The 17,725-nt window shown below is 47.0% G+C and overlaps 1 protein-coding gene and 1 long non-coding RNA gene across 5 annotated transcripts in view; both read right to left on the bottom strand.

Moving 5' to 3' along the window:
• The window catches only part of kdm6al (lysine (K)-specific demethylase 6A, like), a 62,332-nt gene that overhangs the window by 43,801 nt on the left and 806 nt on the right, over positions 1 to 17,725 (bottom strand). For all 4 annotated transcript variants that reach the window (XM_082189572.1, XM_082189573.1, XM_082189574.1 and 1 more), the window contains exons 3-7: positions 2,037 to 2,145; positions 1,914 to 1,963; positions 1,376 to 1,434; positions 937 to 1,057; positions 561 to 615 (exon numbers count right to left, since the gene is read on the bottom strand). In XM_082189572.1, coding sequence (XP_082045698.1) covers positions 561 to 615; positions 937 to 1,057; positions 1,376 to 1,434; positions 1,914 to 1,963; positions 2,037 to 2,145 — 394 coding nt within the window. The remainder of the gene's footprint in view (positions 1 to 560; positions 616 to 936; positions 1,058 to 1,375; positions 1,435 to 1,913; positions 1,964 to 2,036; positions 2,146 to 17,725) is intronic.
• On the bottom strand, positions 8,774 to 10,869 carry LOC309513651. Its single transcript, XR_014211510.1, has 3 exons — positions 10,177 to 10,869; positions 9,864 to 10,070; positions 8,774 to 9,736 (listed from the first exon to the last, which is right to left on the bottom strand). It is a non-coding gene; the product is annotated as an uncharacterized lncRNA (long non-coding RNA).

Below are 17,725 nucleotides of genomic sequence, written 5' to 3' on the forward strand. Positions count from 1 at the left end.
AGAGAGAGTGCGTGTGTGAGAGAGAGAGAGTGTGTGTGAGAGAGAGAAAGAGGAGAGAGAGAGCGAGAGAGTGTGTGTGTGCGTGAGAGAGAGAGAGTGTGTGAGAGAGATTGAGTGTGTGTGTGTGTGTGTGTGAGAGAGAGGAGAGAGAGAGCGAGAACGTGTGCGAGAGAGAGAGAGAGAGAGAGAGAGAGAGAGAGAGAGAGAAAGGGGCGGGTCCTGGTTGAGTTAGTAGTGTGTTGAAACTGGTGGTTATGGTAAGGGGCAGGACATTTCCCAAACACACTAGGAAGCGCTCGACCAATCACAACACACTGCTCCAGCTGACCAATCAGAGCACAGTGTGCTTTTCAGAAGGCGGGGCTTCATAGACAGACATAATAGGTCCTAATAGAGGTTTTATCAATACTGAACCAACAGCACTAATAATAATCATAATAATCATAATAATAATAACCCATCACACTCTTCCTAAAGTCTCCTAATGAATCTGTAATATGTGTGTGTGCGCTCAGAAGTGTGTGCGATGCGTGTGTGATGGAGAGGCTGAAGGAACTTACTCTCAGCTTTAGACAAAGTGCAGTGACTGGAGTCGATGAGCGCCAGCTGAAAGTGCTGCGGACACACAGGGACAAAACCAGCTGACATCACTAACGGAGGGACGTCAAAGCAATAGCAACCGGCTAACGCTGCATTACACATCAACACCACAGAATATCACACTAATAAATGACAGAAAGAAACAGAAACGGTCCAGATGTGGATCTCATTCAGGAGACGCCAACAGAGTGATTGACATGTCAGAGATCACGTGAGTTTCAGCCTGTCGATGTTTTCATGTAAATCACAGAAGTTCACGAACACTGCTGAGAAAAGAAGAACGAGACACTACCACACACACACTAGATGTGTCCTGACCCCCCCGTGACCCCGTACCTTTAAGCTCGACTCGTAGTCCGTGTTGACTTTGAACATCAGGCCGAGACGCAGGTGAATCTCTTTAGCTCGAGAGAAGCCGGGGTCGATGTACAGCACCTCCTGAAACGCCTTGATCGCCCTGAGAGCCCGCACACACACACACACACACACAGAGCAATGAAACACAAAGCGTTACGGTCATGTCAACATGTGACTGAGGACACAGACGATACATTAAATTAGACTGAATCCACTGTCGGCAGGCAAACCCGTCGTCGCATGCGGATTCACACGCGAGTAAACGCGGTCTCCCAGGATCAGCCCACATGACCTGAACATCGCCATGGAAACGGTCCATGCGCATCTGATCTCATTCACCACGTCACATGACGTCCGAAATGCCAATCAAACATGTTGGGTTCACACATGCATCACGTGTGGATGTGAAGATACTCACCACTGAAATGCGTTGTAATGGAAGTAAACCATCCCGAGGCCGTACAGAAAGGCAGCGTTCTAGAGCGAGAGAAGAGAGTGTGTGTGTGAGTGAGTGTGTGTGTGAGAGTGAGTGTGTGTGTGTGTGTGTGTTCGGTTCAACAAGAGTCATCAGAAAACTACACTCAAGCGAATCCTGGATCAGTCAAAGAGAAAACCACCTCAAACACTCGATCAAAACCACACAGGAAGATTTCACTACGACTGTCAATCAACACACACACTTACGCACACACACACAAACCACACAGGAAGATTTCACTACGACTGTCAATCAACACACACACTTACGTACACACTCACACAAAGACACACACTATCACAAACACTCACTCACACACACAATATCACACACTCACACAAACAAACACTCAACTAAACACAAACTTACACAAACACACACACACACACACTCATGGGACGCTGATGTTTTAACCCATCCAGCGGCTGCTCATCTTCCAGTAATAATTAACTAATAATAATAATAATAATAATAATACCTTCCAGTAGTCTGCTTGTAAACTGTAGTAGCGCTGGTAGGCTGATAATGCTGCAACACAGAAACACAAGTGTGTGAGGTGTGTGTCGTGCTAGTGCTAGTGCTAATGCGCGGGTCCTCGCACCTTTCGGGTACTCCTCGAGTAACAGGCTGAAGTGTCCCAGCTGGCAGAAGAGCTCGGGCTCCACCTTCCCCTCCGCCTTCAGGATCAGGGACTCGTAGCAGCGCACCGCCTGCGGGAACAACACACTACAGCTTACACACTCACACACACATTAACACACAATACAGCTTACACACTCACACACACTACAGCTTACACACTCACACACACACACACACACACACACACACACATTAACACACAATACAGCTTACACACTCACACACACTACAGCTTCCCCTCCGCCTTCAGGATCAGGGACTTGTAGCAGCGCACCGCCTGTGGGAACAACACAGTCCCCTCCCACGACAGTTGATTGACACTGCAGTTTGAGTATAGCCCCGCCCTGAGTGAGCTGTACACAAGCCCCTCCCACGACTGTTGATTGACACTGCAGTTTGAGCGTAGACCCGCCCTGAGTGAGCTGGACAAAAGCCCCTCCCACGACTGTTGATTGACACTGCAGTTTGAGCGTAGGCCCGCCCTGAGTGAGCTGTACACAAGCCCCTCCCACGACTGTTGATTGACACTGCAGTTTGAGCGTAGACCCGCCCTGAGTGAGCTGGACACAAGCCCCTCCCACGATTGTTGATTGACACTGCAGTTTGAGCGTAGACCCGCCCTGAGTGAGCTGTACACAAGCCCCTCCCACGACAGTTGATTGACACTGCAGTTTGAGCGTAGGCCCGCCCTGAGTGAGCTGTACACAAGCCCCTCCCACGACTGTTGATTGACACTGCAGTTTGAGCGTAGACCTGCCCTGAGTGAGCTGGACACAAGCCCCTCCCACGATTGTTGATTGACACTGCAGTTTGAGCATAGCCCCGCCCTGAGTGAGCTGTACACAAGCCCCTCCCACGACTGTTGATTGACACTGCAGTTTGAGCGTAGACCCGCCCTGAGTGAGCTGGACACAAGCCCCTCCCACGACTGTTGATTGACACTGCAGTTTGAGCATAGCCCCGCCCTGAGTGAGCTGTACACAAGCCCCTCCCACGACTGTTGATTGACACTGCAGTTTGAGCGTAGACCCGCCCTGAGTGAGCTGGACACAAGCCCCTCCCACGACTGTTGATTGACACTGCAGTTTGAGCATAGCCCCGCCCTGAGTGAGCTGTACACAAGCCCCTCCCACGACTGTTGATTGACACTGCAGTTTGAGCGTAGACCCGCCCTGAGTGAGCTGGACACAAGCCCCTCCCCCGATTGTTGATTGACACTGCAGTTTGAGCGTAGACCCGCCCTGAATGAGCTGGACACAAGCCCCTCCCACGACAGTTGATTGACACTGCAGTTTGAGCATTGCCCCGCCCTGAGTGAGCTGGACACAGGCCCCTCCCACGACTGTTGATTGACACTGCAGTTTGAGCATAGACCCGCCCTGAGTGAGCTGGACACAGGCCCCTCCCACGACTGTTGATTGACACTGCAGTTTGAGCATAGCCCCGCCCTGAGTGAGCTGGACACAGGCCCCTCCCACGACTGTTGATTGACACTGCAGTTTGAGCATTGCCCCGCCCTGAGTGAGCTGGACACAGGCCCCTCCCACGACTGTTGATTGACACTGCAGTTTGAGCATAGACCCGCCCTGAGTGAGCTGGACACAGTCCGCCAGTGTTTCGACGCTTGAGCAGCTGTAGACAAGAATGTCTCCTAAGAGATTGAGGTGTTTTGTTGTTGGATGTAAGAATGAACATCTCAGTCTTCATTTACTCCCGTTGTTACTCGAGGATGGATCAGAACAACTGTTCGTGATCCAGCTGACAGTCTCCGGAGCGACAGGCCTAATGTTCCTGATCACGGCAGAGATGACAGTGAGAGCGCACTATCACAGCTCATCGAGTCGCTTTACGGATATACAGTTTACCAGTTTATTAAGCACCCACTGTAAAGGTGTGTATATATTTGTTTACTGTTAGTTGTAAGAGTGTTTTGTGTACTTCGCTGTGTATGACTCATGATAATGAAAGGGAGAGAGAGAGTTTATGGATAAGATTTTAATGTGCACTTCTCATACTGTGTTTATTCAGCTCTTACGGTGATTCTCTGGAGTAAAACTAACGCTTCATCTTTTGTGTCATGTACAATAAACTTCATTGAGCTCATCAGTAAATGTTTGGTCATCATTCGGACGGGGTCCACTACAGCAGGCTGGTATTAATCGTGGACAAAAGCAGATGACAAACACGTTATAACCGTCCGTAACTAAACTAAACTATACCTGTTCTATCTCATACAGCATATATTCTCCGGCTCTGTGGGCATTATTGTGCGACTCCGGGTCGAAATGAACACCGCTACTGAGAGTTTCTGTTCTGATATCATCAGATGAGATTGTCCTGGCTCTGAGCGCGAGCTCGTGAGGCTCCGCCCCCTGTGCCGGCAGCAGCAGCTCATTTGCATTTAAAGGGCACACACTAAAACAGCGTGCTTTTCTGAGCCCCAAAAAATGACAATTTAAACCTGCTGTAAAAATTTATCTGTGGGGTATTTTGAGCTAAAACTTCACACACACACTCTGGGGACATCAGATACTTATTTTACATCTTGTGAAAAGGGGCATTATAGGTGCCCTTTAACACACATTACACCTCACCACTACACACACTGAGCAATACATACACAAAATAAGGAATGGCTAAAAAAAAAAAAAAAAAAATTGGAAAAAGAACTTCCAATGAATAAACTTAATACACGTAATAATAATAATAATAATGTAATAATGGTAAAACTGTGAGGACAGCAGTGTTACTGGCTGCAGATAAAGCCCTAATTGTTGGTGATTTTAATACACATGTAGATAACAGAAGAGACGCATTGAGATTGGCGTTTTTATAGACATTCTGAACTCTATTGGAGTTAGACAACACGTGTCAGGACTGACTCATTGTCGTAATCATACTCTAGATCTAATATTATCACGCGGAATCCAACTTTAACCATTGAAAGGAGACCATGACAAAGACTTAGCTTTCCTAATTCAAACTTTTGAATTTTTTCATGAATATGATGGACCTGAAGAATGAAAGCTGTATCATATACTTTGATATTTATGAGCAATATCACGCTCAGTCATGCAAAATGGCTTTATATCTATATCAGACAGGCTGCAGCATTAATTTTGCATGAAAATATTGTATCATCGGAAAAATTAAATGCTAATTTCACATTGTCTTTCAATAATTCAAGCACTTTTCAAGTACCTTTTCAGAAGTATGGCTGTTTTCAGGGGTTTCCAAGACTTACATTTCAAAAGGTCAAATTTAAGCACTTCAAGCACCTTGTTCGAACCCTGTTAGAAGAACTCGATGTTGCGACAAACTTTTAACTCTCTTTTCCAAAACTTTAGACACAGTTGCTCCGTTGTGCTTAAAGATTAAAGGAAATAGTCCAACGCTGTGGTACAGCGAGCACACTCAGGCCCTTAAGAGAGAACACAGGAATGGAGCGCAACTGGAAGAAAACAAAACTAGAGGTTTATCACATTTCATGGAAAGAGAGCATGATTGCATACAGAGAGGCCTTAAACAGCTAGATCTGCTTATTTTTAGACTCTCTTAGAAGAACACAAACACAATCCGAGATATTTACTTGAAACAGTGGCTAAACTAACGAGAAATAAAGCTTCTAGCCCAGATGTTTCCAAGCAGCACAGCAGTAATGACTTTATGAACTTCTTCACTTATAAGATTGATAATATCAGGGAGAAGATTATAACTATGCAACCGTATACTACAGTATCGCATCAGGCAGTGCATTGTAGTGTCCCTGAGGAAAACTTCCATTCAGTCATTGCTATAGGAGAGGAAGAATTCGCTAAACTCGTTAAATCATCTAAATCAACAACATGTCGTTAGACCGGCGACTAAGCTACTGAGAGAGAACCAGGTCATAGATCCTCTTCTTAAAGGGTAACTCTCGCCAAAATTTAACCTAGGCTCTTTTTGTTAATCTACCCGAGTCAAACTTTCCTGTAAAGGCATAATTAGAATGGAATCGCCACTTTTAAGATTGACTGTATTTTTGTTTTAGGTCAAAATGCCTTTTGAATGGGAGTTAGGGTTAGGGGTTAACCCTTCTGAATGGGAGTTAGGGTTAGGGGTTAACCCTTCTGAATGGGAGTTAGGGTTAGGGGTTAACCCTTCTAAATGGGAGTTAGGGTTAGGGGTTAACCCTTCTGAATGGGAGTGCTTGGGGCACACGATAGGGGCAAGTATGATGGAATCAAAATCGCTATTTCTAAAACACTAAGGCGGCTCGACACAACATGAAACTGTGCTGGAAGTGTCACCAGCGGCTCTACACATGAACTCCAGCATTGACATTGTTTGTGTACACAGAGTTTACTAAAAAGAAAGGATTTGTACGACTCACTTTATCAGTTTGTGTTTCCGGAGGCTGAAATCTTGTCAGTCAAAAGTAGTCGACCTCCGAATGCAACGTAACATGAGGAGAGTAAAGATGGAAAGCTCCTAAAGCTGGTTTCTATATAAATTCACTGATAATTTATCTAAGTTATCATGCTTTTCATTGAAATTACAAGTTGTAATTGGAGTCAGTTCATTACGTCGCATTCGGAGATCGACTACTTTTGACTGACAGAATGGCCTGGTGTCAGCTGTTACACTACATGATCTAACCCCGGCTTAGTATCGGCCAAAACAACATTTAATTCATATGTCAACTTAACCTTTAATATTTGTTCACTTCTGTACGATAGAAATGCTACAGCCGCTGTAATTTCTTGAACATAAACATTCAAACTCAGAGCGAGAGTTTAAACTTTTATTTTGAAATCACGATGAACAACAATTTGCATATTTAGACACATATTTCTGTATTCTCCTGCGCTGGCGTAGATCTATGAGTGACGTTACTAATCCTGTGAGATGGCGGACACTGCGTTTCCAGATGAACGTTACACACACACACACACCACACAGAGATGGAGTTTGAGAAACGCATATAAATGATGACAGTGCAACTATGAAACACAAACTGCGTCCGACTTGCATTCCCGAATGCACATTACTGAACCCTAAACACACACCACATGCAGAGACTGAGTGTGTGTGAGCCAGGCGCGTCGTTAGACATGGGCCTCCGGGGCTTCAGCCCCGGATGTTTTTTTTATAGCCCCGGATCTCAATTTTTTTTATTTATTGATCATTATTATTAGGCAAAGTGGCAAGCAGCACGAGTCCACGAGCCGTGAGAGCAGGGCGTGGACAGTAGCGTGAGTGTTAATGAGTCACCTGAATTCAAGTTCAAGCACCGGTTTCAAATTTCTCACGGATGAACTTCGGGGGCGCGTGCGCGCCGCACCGGTTTAAAAAAAATAACGCAGTCAGCACCGCCGCACAGTCTTCAGTCACACCAGATGTTGTCAGGCTATATGTCAGTAAAACTCAGAAAAACGAACTTACTTACGTCGTGCCAGCCGTTTGCTCGCGGCTCAATCACGCGCAAATGCGGCGCGCCCTGTATCACGCAAAATAAACTAGCATGTAACGTCGTGTTCTGTCGTCAATTAAGTATTGAAATAACCAAAAGGGAGATTAAAGCTGCGTCAAAACTATGTCGGGGCTTTTGTATTCCTTTGTAGGCTACATAAATGTTACACATTTTGGCGTAGCCCTACTCAATTTTCATTATTAATATTCTAACATTTTATCAATATTGCAAAGTCATCAAAACTAACTAAATATTTTGTGACCAAAAATGTGAAAAATAGGCCTACATCTAGCCTAAATGATCGTTCATGACATTCTTTTAACTATAAGCCACCCAATTTGTCTAGATCTGTATTATTTCCTTTGTATAATGTGCTTAAATATTGCTGCGCAGTCGTGTGATTTAGTCTGCTTGATTAAAATTATTACAATGTATTCCTAACTCTGATATGTAGCCTATATATAAGGTCCTCGAATGTGTTCGAATATTTCACCAGCATCAGCCTTTTCACAGTTTCTATCACTCCGCTTGTCTGTGTTTGCACAACTTGCATCATTAGGCCAGTAATGGTGACAAGTGACTGTCTTTATGAGTGAACAATTGAAATTTAATTGAACTGATTTAATAGTGCCAAAAACATTGATTAACTCAAGAAAGAAACAAGTTGCTGAAACCAATCTTTAATGCTAAAAAGTTTACATCTATGCAAAATAATCCTTGAAAGATTTCTCATTTAAGGCCATTCCTGTTTGGAATATGTGGTTGTGTATTGTCAACAATAAGCAGAAACATTCTGCATTTCCATTTTCTAGTGTGGATCATTCATTTCAACATTTATCCTCATTCTCATGTTTAAGAATCTGTTATCTGCTTGACAAATAATTTATGCTACTGCCGACTGACATGCTTTTAAAGCTATTGTTATCAAAAAATGTTGGCCGTCAAACACCTTAAAATGTACATATGTAAGTCTGAGAAATAAAAAATTTCTCGGGGGAGCATGCCCCCCAACCCCCCTAACTACCTCACATTTGAATGTGTGTGTCTGTGTGGTAGTATGGCCTGGTGTGGCCACAGTGCCAGGACTGAATTTTTTAACCAGTCTGCCTGCATATAGGCCTACAATATACATTATTCTCTATATCGAATCATGTTATCTTGTTACCCACCCTAGCCCCTGACGTTTAGGGCTCAGCCCCTGATGTTTTTAAAACCTAGAAACGCCCCTGGTGTGAGCAGCGCAGAGACCGAGTGTGTGTGAGCAGCGTCACTGTGAACGAGCTGAGACTTTAACATGTGATCTGCATGCGAGTTAAGTAAAGCGTCCTGCTTCTCTGTGGAGAAACTAACAGGATTTATTTATTTCCCAGCAGCCTTCGTGATTTCCCAGCAGCTCTAAACTATATTATGACTGTAAATGGTTTTAAATAGAGAGCGGTGTAATAATGCTCTGATGGATCCACGTCTGGAACGGCCACTTCCGGTGTTTCGCCGGTTACTCCCGGTTACTCCGCTCGAGGTCAAGGACTGGACTGGAGGACTCGTGACCTCGACACGACGGACACTCAGAGGCGATCTGGCCCTTTAAACGTGACATCATGAGGGGCACAACATGCCAAACACAACAGATGAGACACCCTTTTACCCAGAGACGACACGCTTCAGTCTCCGGGGGTCAGAGGTCAGCGCCACGGTAAACACATTCACGTTCTCAAACCACGTCCTGTGTCACAGCAGTAATGAGAGGAACGGGTGAACTCACGCAGGCCGTCACTGATCCAACAATACCCACAAGCCCCGGCTGACCTCAGGCTGGTTTGCAGGACACTAGCGGCCTATGAGCAGTAGAGCACATGAACTCTGGAGTGCACACACACACACACACACACACACACACACACACACACACACACATCTGAAGACACCAGAGCACGAGCAACACAACACAACACAGAAGACACACACAACACACACATCTGAAGACACACACACAACACAACACACACATCTGGAGACACCAGAGCAAGAGCAACACAACACAACACAACACACACACATCTGAAGACACACACAACACACACATCTGAAGACACACAGAACACAACACACACATCTGAAGACACCAGAGCAAGAGCAACACAACACACACAAACACACACACACACCTGAAGACACCAGAGCAAGAGCAACACAACACACACACACACCTGAAGACACACACAACACACACATCTGAAGACACACAGAACACAACACACACATCTGAGGCCACCAGAGCAAGAGCAACACAACACACACACACACACACACACACACACACACACACACACACACACACACACACACACACACAACACACACATCTGAAGACACCAGAGCAAGAGCAACACAACACAACACACACACACACACACACACACACACACACACACACACACACACACCACACACATCTGAAGACACCAGAGCAAGAGCAACACAACACACACACACACACACCTGAAGACACCAGAGCAAGAGCAACACAACACACACACACACCTGAAGACACACACAACACACACACCTGAAGACACACAGAACACAACACACACATCTGAGGCCACCAGAGCAAGAGCAACACAACACACACACACACACAACACACACATCTGAAGACACCAGAGCAAGAGCAACACAACACAACACAACACACACACACACACACATCTGAAGACACCAGAGCAAGAGCAACACAACAACAACACACACATCTGAAGACACACACATCTGAAGACACCAGAGCACGAGCAACACAACACACATCTGAAGACACCGGAGCAACACACCACACCACACCACACCACACACACACACACACCCCTGGAGTGTCAGTAGTCTCTCCCAGTGAAGGCCTCTTTCTCTCTGTACTGATAAAACGTTATTAAAATGATTCGGGTTCACACTGACACGCGGAAGCGACAAATAAGTCAGTATTATGCAGCCAGACGAGTAGGCTAATTCATGAGGTCAATCTGTGAAGAAAGACACACATATATTCATACGCGCATATCTATAGACTAAACATGTGATACGCATGTGCGCCGTCAGCGTTCTCACAGGTTCATGTTTTTGAAGTTTTCAGAGATGATCACGCTTTTAAAAAATGTTCACCGTTTGCACCAGAACCTGTGTCAGAGTGTGTGTTCTCCAGCTCCAGAGTGTGTGTTCTCGAGCTTCAGAGTGTGTGTTCTCCAGCTCCAGAGTGTGTGTTCTCCAGCTCCAGAGTGTGTGTTCTCCAGCTCCAGAGTGTGTGTTCTCGAGCTTCAGAGTGTGTGTTCTCCAGCTCCAGAGTGTGTGTTCTCGAGCTTCAGAGTGTGTGTTCTCCAGCTCCAGAGTGTGTGTTCTCCAGCTCCAGAGTGTGTGTTTTCCAGCTTCAGAGTGTGTGTTCTCCAGCTCCAGAGTGTGTGTTCTCCAGCTCCAGAGTGTGTGTTCTCCAGCTCCAGAGTGTGTGTTCTCCAGCTCCAGAGTGTGTGTTCTCCAGCTCCAGAGTGTGTGTTCTCCAGCTCCAGAGTGTGTGTTCTCCAGCTCCAGAGTGTGTGTTCTCCAGCTCCAGAGTGTGTGTTCTCCAGCTCCAGAGTGTGTGTTCTCGAGCTTCAGAGTGTGTGTTCTCCAGCTCCAGAGTGTGTGTTCTCGAGCTTCAGAGTGTGTGTTCTCCAGCTCCAGAGTGTGTGTTCTCCAGCTCCAGAGTGTGCGTTTTCCAGCTTCAGAGTGTGTGTTCTCCAGCTCCAGAGTGTGTGTTCTCCAGCTCCAGAGTGTGTGTTCTCCAGCTCCAGAGTGTGTGTTCTCGAGCTCCAGAGTGTGTGTTCTCGAGCTTCAGAGTGTGTGTTCTCCAGCTCCAGAGTGTGTGTTCTCCAGCTCCAGAGTGTGTGTTCTCGAGCTCCAGAGTGTGTGTTTTCCAGCTTCAGAGTGTGTGTTCTCCAGCTCCAGAGTGTGTGTTCTCCAGCTCCAGAGTGTGTGTTCTCCAGCTCCAGAGTGTGTGTTCTCGAGCTTCAGAGTGTGTGTTCTCCAGCTCCAGAGTGTGTGTTCTCCAGCTCCAGAGTGTGTGTTCTCCAGCTCCAGAGTGTGTGTTCTCCAGCTCCAGAGTGTGTGTTCTCCAGCTCCAGAGTGTGTGTTCTCGAGCTTCAGAGTGTGTGTTCTCCAGCTCCAGAGTGTGTGTTCTCGAGCTCCAGAGTGTGTGTTCTCCAGCTCCAGAGTGTGTGTTCTCCAGCTCCAGAGTGTGCGTTTTCCAGCTTCAGAGTGTGTGTTCTCCAGCTCCAGAGTGTGTGTTCTCCAGCTCCAGAGTGTGTGTTCTCCAGCTCCAGAGTGTGTGTTCTCGAGCTCCAGAGTGTGTGTTCTCGAGCTCCAGAGTGTGTGTGTTCTCCAGCTCCAGAGTGTGTTCTCCAGCTCCAGAGTGTGTGTTCTCCAGCTCCAGAGTGTGTGTTCTCGAGCTTCAGAGTGTGTGTTCTCCAGCTCCAGAGTGTGTGTTCTCCAGCTCCAGAGTGTGTGTTCTCCAGCTCCAGAGTGTGTGTTCTGTGTTCTCCAGCTCCAGAGTGTGTGTTCTCCAGCTCCAGAGTGTGTGTTCTCCAGCTCCAGAGTGTGTGTTCTCCAGCTCTAGAGTGTGTGTTCTCCAGCTCCAGAGTGTGTGTTCTCCAGCTCCAGAGTGTGTGTTCTCGAGCTCCAGAGTGTGTGTGTTCTCCAGCTCCAGAGTGTGTGTGTTCTCCAGCTCCAGAGTGTGTGTTCTCCAGCTCCAGAGTGTGTGTTCTCCAGCTCCAGAGTGTGTGTTCTCCAGCTCCAGAGTGTGTGTTCTCGAGCTCCAGAGTGTGTGTTCTCGAGCTCCAGAGTGTGTGTGTTCTCCAGCTCCAGAGTGTGTGTTCTCCAGCTCCAGAGTGTGTGTTCTCCAGCTCCAGAGTGTGTGTTCTCGAGCTTCAGAGTGTGTGTTCTCCAGCTCCAGAGTGTGTGTTCTCCAGCTCCAGTGTGTGTTCTGTGTTCTCCAGCTCCAGAGTGTGTGTTCTCCAGCTCCAGAGTGTGTGTTCTCCAGCTCCAGAGTGTGTGTTCTCCAGCTCCAGAGTGTGTGTTCTCCAGCTCCAGAGTGTGTGTTCTGTGTTCTCCAGCTCCAGAGTGTGTTCTCCAGCTCCAGAGTGTGTGTTCTCCAGCTCCAGAGTGTGTGTTCTCCAGCTCCAGAGTGTGTGTTCTCCAGCTCCAGAGTGTGTGTTCTCCAGCTCCAGAGTGTGTGTTCTCCAGCTCTAGAGTGTGTGTTCTCCAGCTCCAGAGTGTGTGTTCTCGAGCTCCAGAGTGTGTGTTCTCGAGCTCCAGAGTGTGTGTGTTCTCCAGCTCCAGAGTGTGTGTTCTCCAGCTCCAGAGTGTGTGTTCTCCAGCTCCAGAGTGTGTGTGTTCTCCAGCTCCAGAGTGTGTGTGTTCTCCAGCTCCAGAGTGTGTGTTCTCCAGCTCAAACACTGGGTCTCATTCATGAAACACAAGCAGAATGAATTTTTGTGTAGATCGTGTGTAAAGTGGTTCTGGCATAAATTTTCGGATTCATTAAAATGTTCGTATTTTCCAAATGTTAGTTGGTACGAAAGAAATCTACACCTGGTCCAGCCACGCGTGAGTGCGTTTAACATCCGAACGCTTCGTTCATTAATAAGGCTGCATTTTAAATCACCTTAATCGGGTACATGTTTACACAGCATTTTGAAAAAATATGATATATAGTAATTACATACGGTTTTTCTTTTCACTTTTATTATGAGAGCCAGTAATAGCATCTGCAAACAGAACACAAGTCACAAGTGTTGCAGTCAAGCTTCATGTCGAACCATTTTCTTCTCACTTCTGGGACTGTTCGATTAACAGATGAAACTCTAGTAACTGCATCTGTAATATATGCTGCCAAGCTTCCTTTTGTTTAGGACCTGATACGCCACTATGTACGCTTGAAAATAAAATGTGGCATTTCTGATAATAAAACTTCAATTTCTGCATCTGAGAAATTTCTCTTTTTCATTCGCTTTTGAGAAGACATGTTGAAATCCTTCGTTTGGTGTCATAATATGATGCCCATATATAGTTGTCAGTCAGATTTAATGGGCGGGATTTATGGTAATTGAGAATGAGCGTGCACGCGCATCCCATTTACCACTGATTGGAATTCATTAACACACACACACACTTCACTATCACATCTGACGTTTATGAAGTATTTGTGAATCAGGAGAAGAGTTTTTCGGGAAGGTCTCTTTACGCGCAAATCATTCACATATTTACTCGTATATTTACGAATGTTTCATGAATGAGACCCATTGTGTGTGAATGAACGGCCAGAACACATTAAAGTTTCTGTTTCCTGTGAGAACGGTGTGTGTTAGCGGCCACTAAGTTAATAACTAATGATCTTTACAACGGAAGTGAATCAATCAAAACTAACTTTATCTGGACAATAACTTTATTCTAGATCTGCTGTAAAGCCTAATCTCTGTTACTGTAATCTCCTGTTATCACTGTAAAGCTGCTGTGAAACTCTGTATTAGAGCGCTGGATAAATGAAGGAGACTCGACTTCACAAAATAACTACATATCAAACAATGGAAATAAAGCATCATGAGCAAAACCAATATATAGATCATGAAGAAAACGCTAAAGAGACTCGAGAGATGATGTCATGAGCTCAGAGCTGATGTGTGTTAGACTTCAGTGATCAACAGTATGTCAAACACACACACACACCTGACAACCACACACACACACACACACACACACACACACACACACACACACACACCTGACAACAAACCAGTCAATTATTAAATAATCATTTATCACATCTCAACAATCACAGGGAATTAAAAACAGAAGCAGTCTGAGCATGAACATGCCTTCATGTAGTCAGACATAACGAGTGATGAAGAAGCAGGGTAGTGTGTGTGTGTGGTCACTCTTTTACTCGTCTCAGAGAAACATTTCTCAAACACACCAGACAACACGAAGCAGCCGTCATGAGGCGAGATCACACACTTCAGACCCACAGCTGTCTCTGATCTCACACACACACGCTTCTCTCGCTCCGTCTGTGCTTCAGCGCCACCTGCAGTTCAGGAGGAATCCTTCACGACCCCAGAGAACATGAGCAGAGCTTCCACATGCCGTGATTCCCTCATTCGACTGGAGTCTTCAAGGCTTTACTCTCGAACCCGAACCCTAACCCTAACTCTCGAACCCGAGACTCAGAAGTGCAGCATCTCTATTCTAGCAGAACTCGAAACACAAGACCGTCCACACGCAAGCCTCCACAAACATGAGCCGCAGAAGAGACCCGAACAAGACGTGTGTGTGAGACGTGATCTGTAGACATTTAACATCAATAAACTGGTTTCCTGATTAGCCATCGACTTCACGGGGACACTAGAAGACAAGACAAGAGTCAACTTAATCTGGAAGGGTCAATTCAGATCAAGAGACGCAACAAGTGTGTTAAAATAAGAAACAACCTGTATCTGCGTAACACAGAAACACACACACACACACCGCAGCACTGACCTCACTGGTGAGATACACACACACACACACACACACACACACACACACGTCACCTTCATCTGATGACACCTGTGATCTACAGGTAAGCTCTAACACTATCCGTAACAGAACAGAAGAAATAATCACTAATCGACCGCTAGACATCGTCGTGCAACACCTGATGATGATGATGATGATGGTGATGAAGATGGACACACACGTGGAGGAAGGGTTAGTTCACCCACAAATGATCCTCCTGTCATCATTTACTTGCACTCTTTAACACCACTTTGACTCTTCTACGGACCACAGACAAAGATAATCTGAAGAATGTTTAAACTTTTATCCACTGACTTTCCTTTTATAAAAAAAACAACCACATATTTTTCCAAAATATCTTTTGTTTTCCACTGAAGAATGAAAGAATCACAGAATGGCCATTTCTGGGCGAACGGTCCCGTTAATCCCGTTAGAGCCGTTCACACAAAGGACGAACTATAACAGGTAAAGTTTTAAAAGTTGTAAAATAATAGAGTCCGAACAGCCAATCAGAAGCTTGAGCTTCAGCATATATTTAAAGCTGCATTCCTGTGTGGAATATAGTTATCTTGGCGGTTCCGGTTCCCGCTGTGAACGGGCCTCACCTGTGACTGTCACCGTAAGGGGTTCGTTTTAAAACGAGTTCACACCACAACTATAGCGGGAACAACAACAGAGAAACGATATCGCTGCAATCACAGAAGATATTTCAGGCTGACGAACGATAAAACACTGACAGTCAATCAGAATCAATCCTGCAACCCTAACCCTAACCTCTAACCCTAACCCTAACCGATCCATCAGCATTATCTACTCGTCCGTCCATCCACTCACTCGTCCGTCCATCCACTCACTCGTCCGTCCATCCACTCACTCGTCCGTCCATCCACTCACTCGTCCGTCCATCCACTCACTCGTCCGTCCATCCACTCACTCGTCCGTCCATCCACTCACTCGTCCGTCCGTCCGTCCGTCCATCCACTCACTCGTCCGTCCGTCCATCCACTCGTCCGTCCATCCACTCACTCGTCCGTCCATCCACTCGTCCGTCCGTCCGTCCGTCCATCCACTCACTCGTCCGTCCGTCCGTCCGTCCATCCACTCACTCGTCCGTCCGTCCGTCCATCCACTCACTCGTCCGTCCGTCCACTCACTCGTCCGTCCACTCACTCGTCCATCCACTCACTCGTCCGTCCGTCCGTCCATCCACTCACTCGTCCGTCCGTCCACTCACTCGTCCGTCCGTCCACTCACTCGTCCGTCCGTCCGTCCACTCACTCGTCCGTCCATCCACTCACTCGTCCGTCCATCCACTCGTCCGTCCATCCACTCACTCGTCCGTCCATCCACTCGTCCGTCCATCCACTCACTCGTCCGTCCGTCCACTCACTCGTCCGTCCATCCACTCACTCGTCCGTCCATCCACTCACTCGTCCGTCCATCCACTCGTCCGTACGTCCGTCCATCCACTCGTCCGTACGTCCGTCCATCCACTCACTCGTCCGTCCATCCACTCACTCGTCCGTCCATCCACTCACTCGTCCGTCCATCCACTCACTCGTCCGTCCATCCACTCGTCCGTCCATCCACTCACTCGTCCGTCCATCCACTCACTCACTCGTCCATCCACTCGTCCGTCCGTCCACTCACTCGTCCGTCCATCCACTCACTCGTCCGTCCGTCCGTCCGTCCATCCACTCACTCGTCCGTCCATCCACTCACTCGTCCGTCCATCCACTCACTCGTCCGTCCATCCACTCACTCACTCACTCGTCCGTCCATCCACTCACTCACTCGTCCGTCCATCCACTCACTCGTCCGTCCATCCACTCACTCGTCCGTCCGTCCATCCACTCACTCGTCCGTCCATCCACTCACTCGTCCGTCCATCCACTCACTCGTCCGTCCATCCACTCGTCCATCTATACACACACTATTAATGAAGAATGTAAAAGAGACGCTTTTCTCTATAAGCATCTGATGACACCAACACTAGAGAAGAAGCAGTGGATCATCATCATCACACATGAAGTCCATCATCATCATCATCACACATGAAGTCCATCATCATCATCACACATGACAGCAGGAGCTCATGCAGACTCAGTCTTTGTTCCCTCTCTAGTGTTCACTACAGGTCCCACAACACAGGGAGGTGTTCTCACACGAGGCCCGTTACCCACAAGCCTTCACGGCGCTCAGCTGTTGCAGCTCATTCTGCAGCGTTACGGTTATTCACGTCTCTTTCTGCATTATAACGCGCGTTATAACCCCTCCCCACCCCGCCATCTTGGGCCGACCCGAGCGCCATTACCCCCGCGCGCGCACACACACAAGCGTCAAACTGAGCGGACTCTGCCTCCCATTACCACCACACACACCAGCGTAAACTGAGGTAAACTGGGCCTGACTCTTCCTCACAAACGCGTAACACACACACACACAGATCGAGATAAAGCCCGAGCGCGGCTTATGAACGTCCAGTGATTCAAACGACCTCAGTTTGAGTGACACCTGCATTCTGCACAGTTACAGCACAAACACAGCGACGCGTCCCTGCACCGAGGAGACGCGTCAGAACGCCTGAGCCGCTGCTGCCGAGTTCATAAAGTTCTCCATATGCT

The sequence above is a fragment of the Leuciscus leuciscus genome, assembly GCF_965113295.1.
Source record: "Leuciscus leuciscus genome assembly, chromosome: 14".
Lineage (NCBI taxonomy): Eukaryota > Metazoa > Chordata > Actinopteri > Cypriniformes > Leuciscidae > Leuciscus > Leuciscus leuciscus.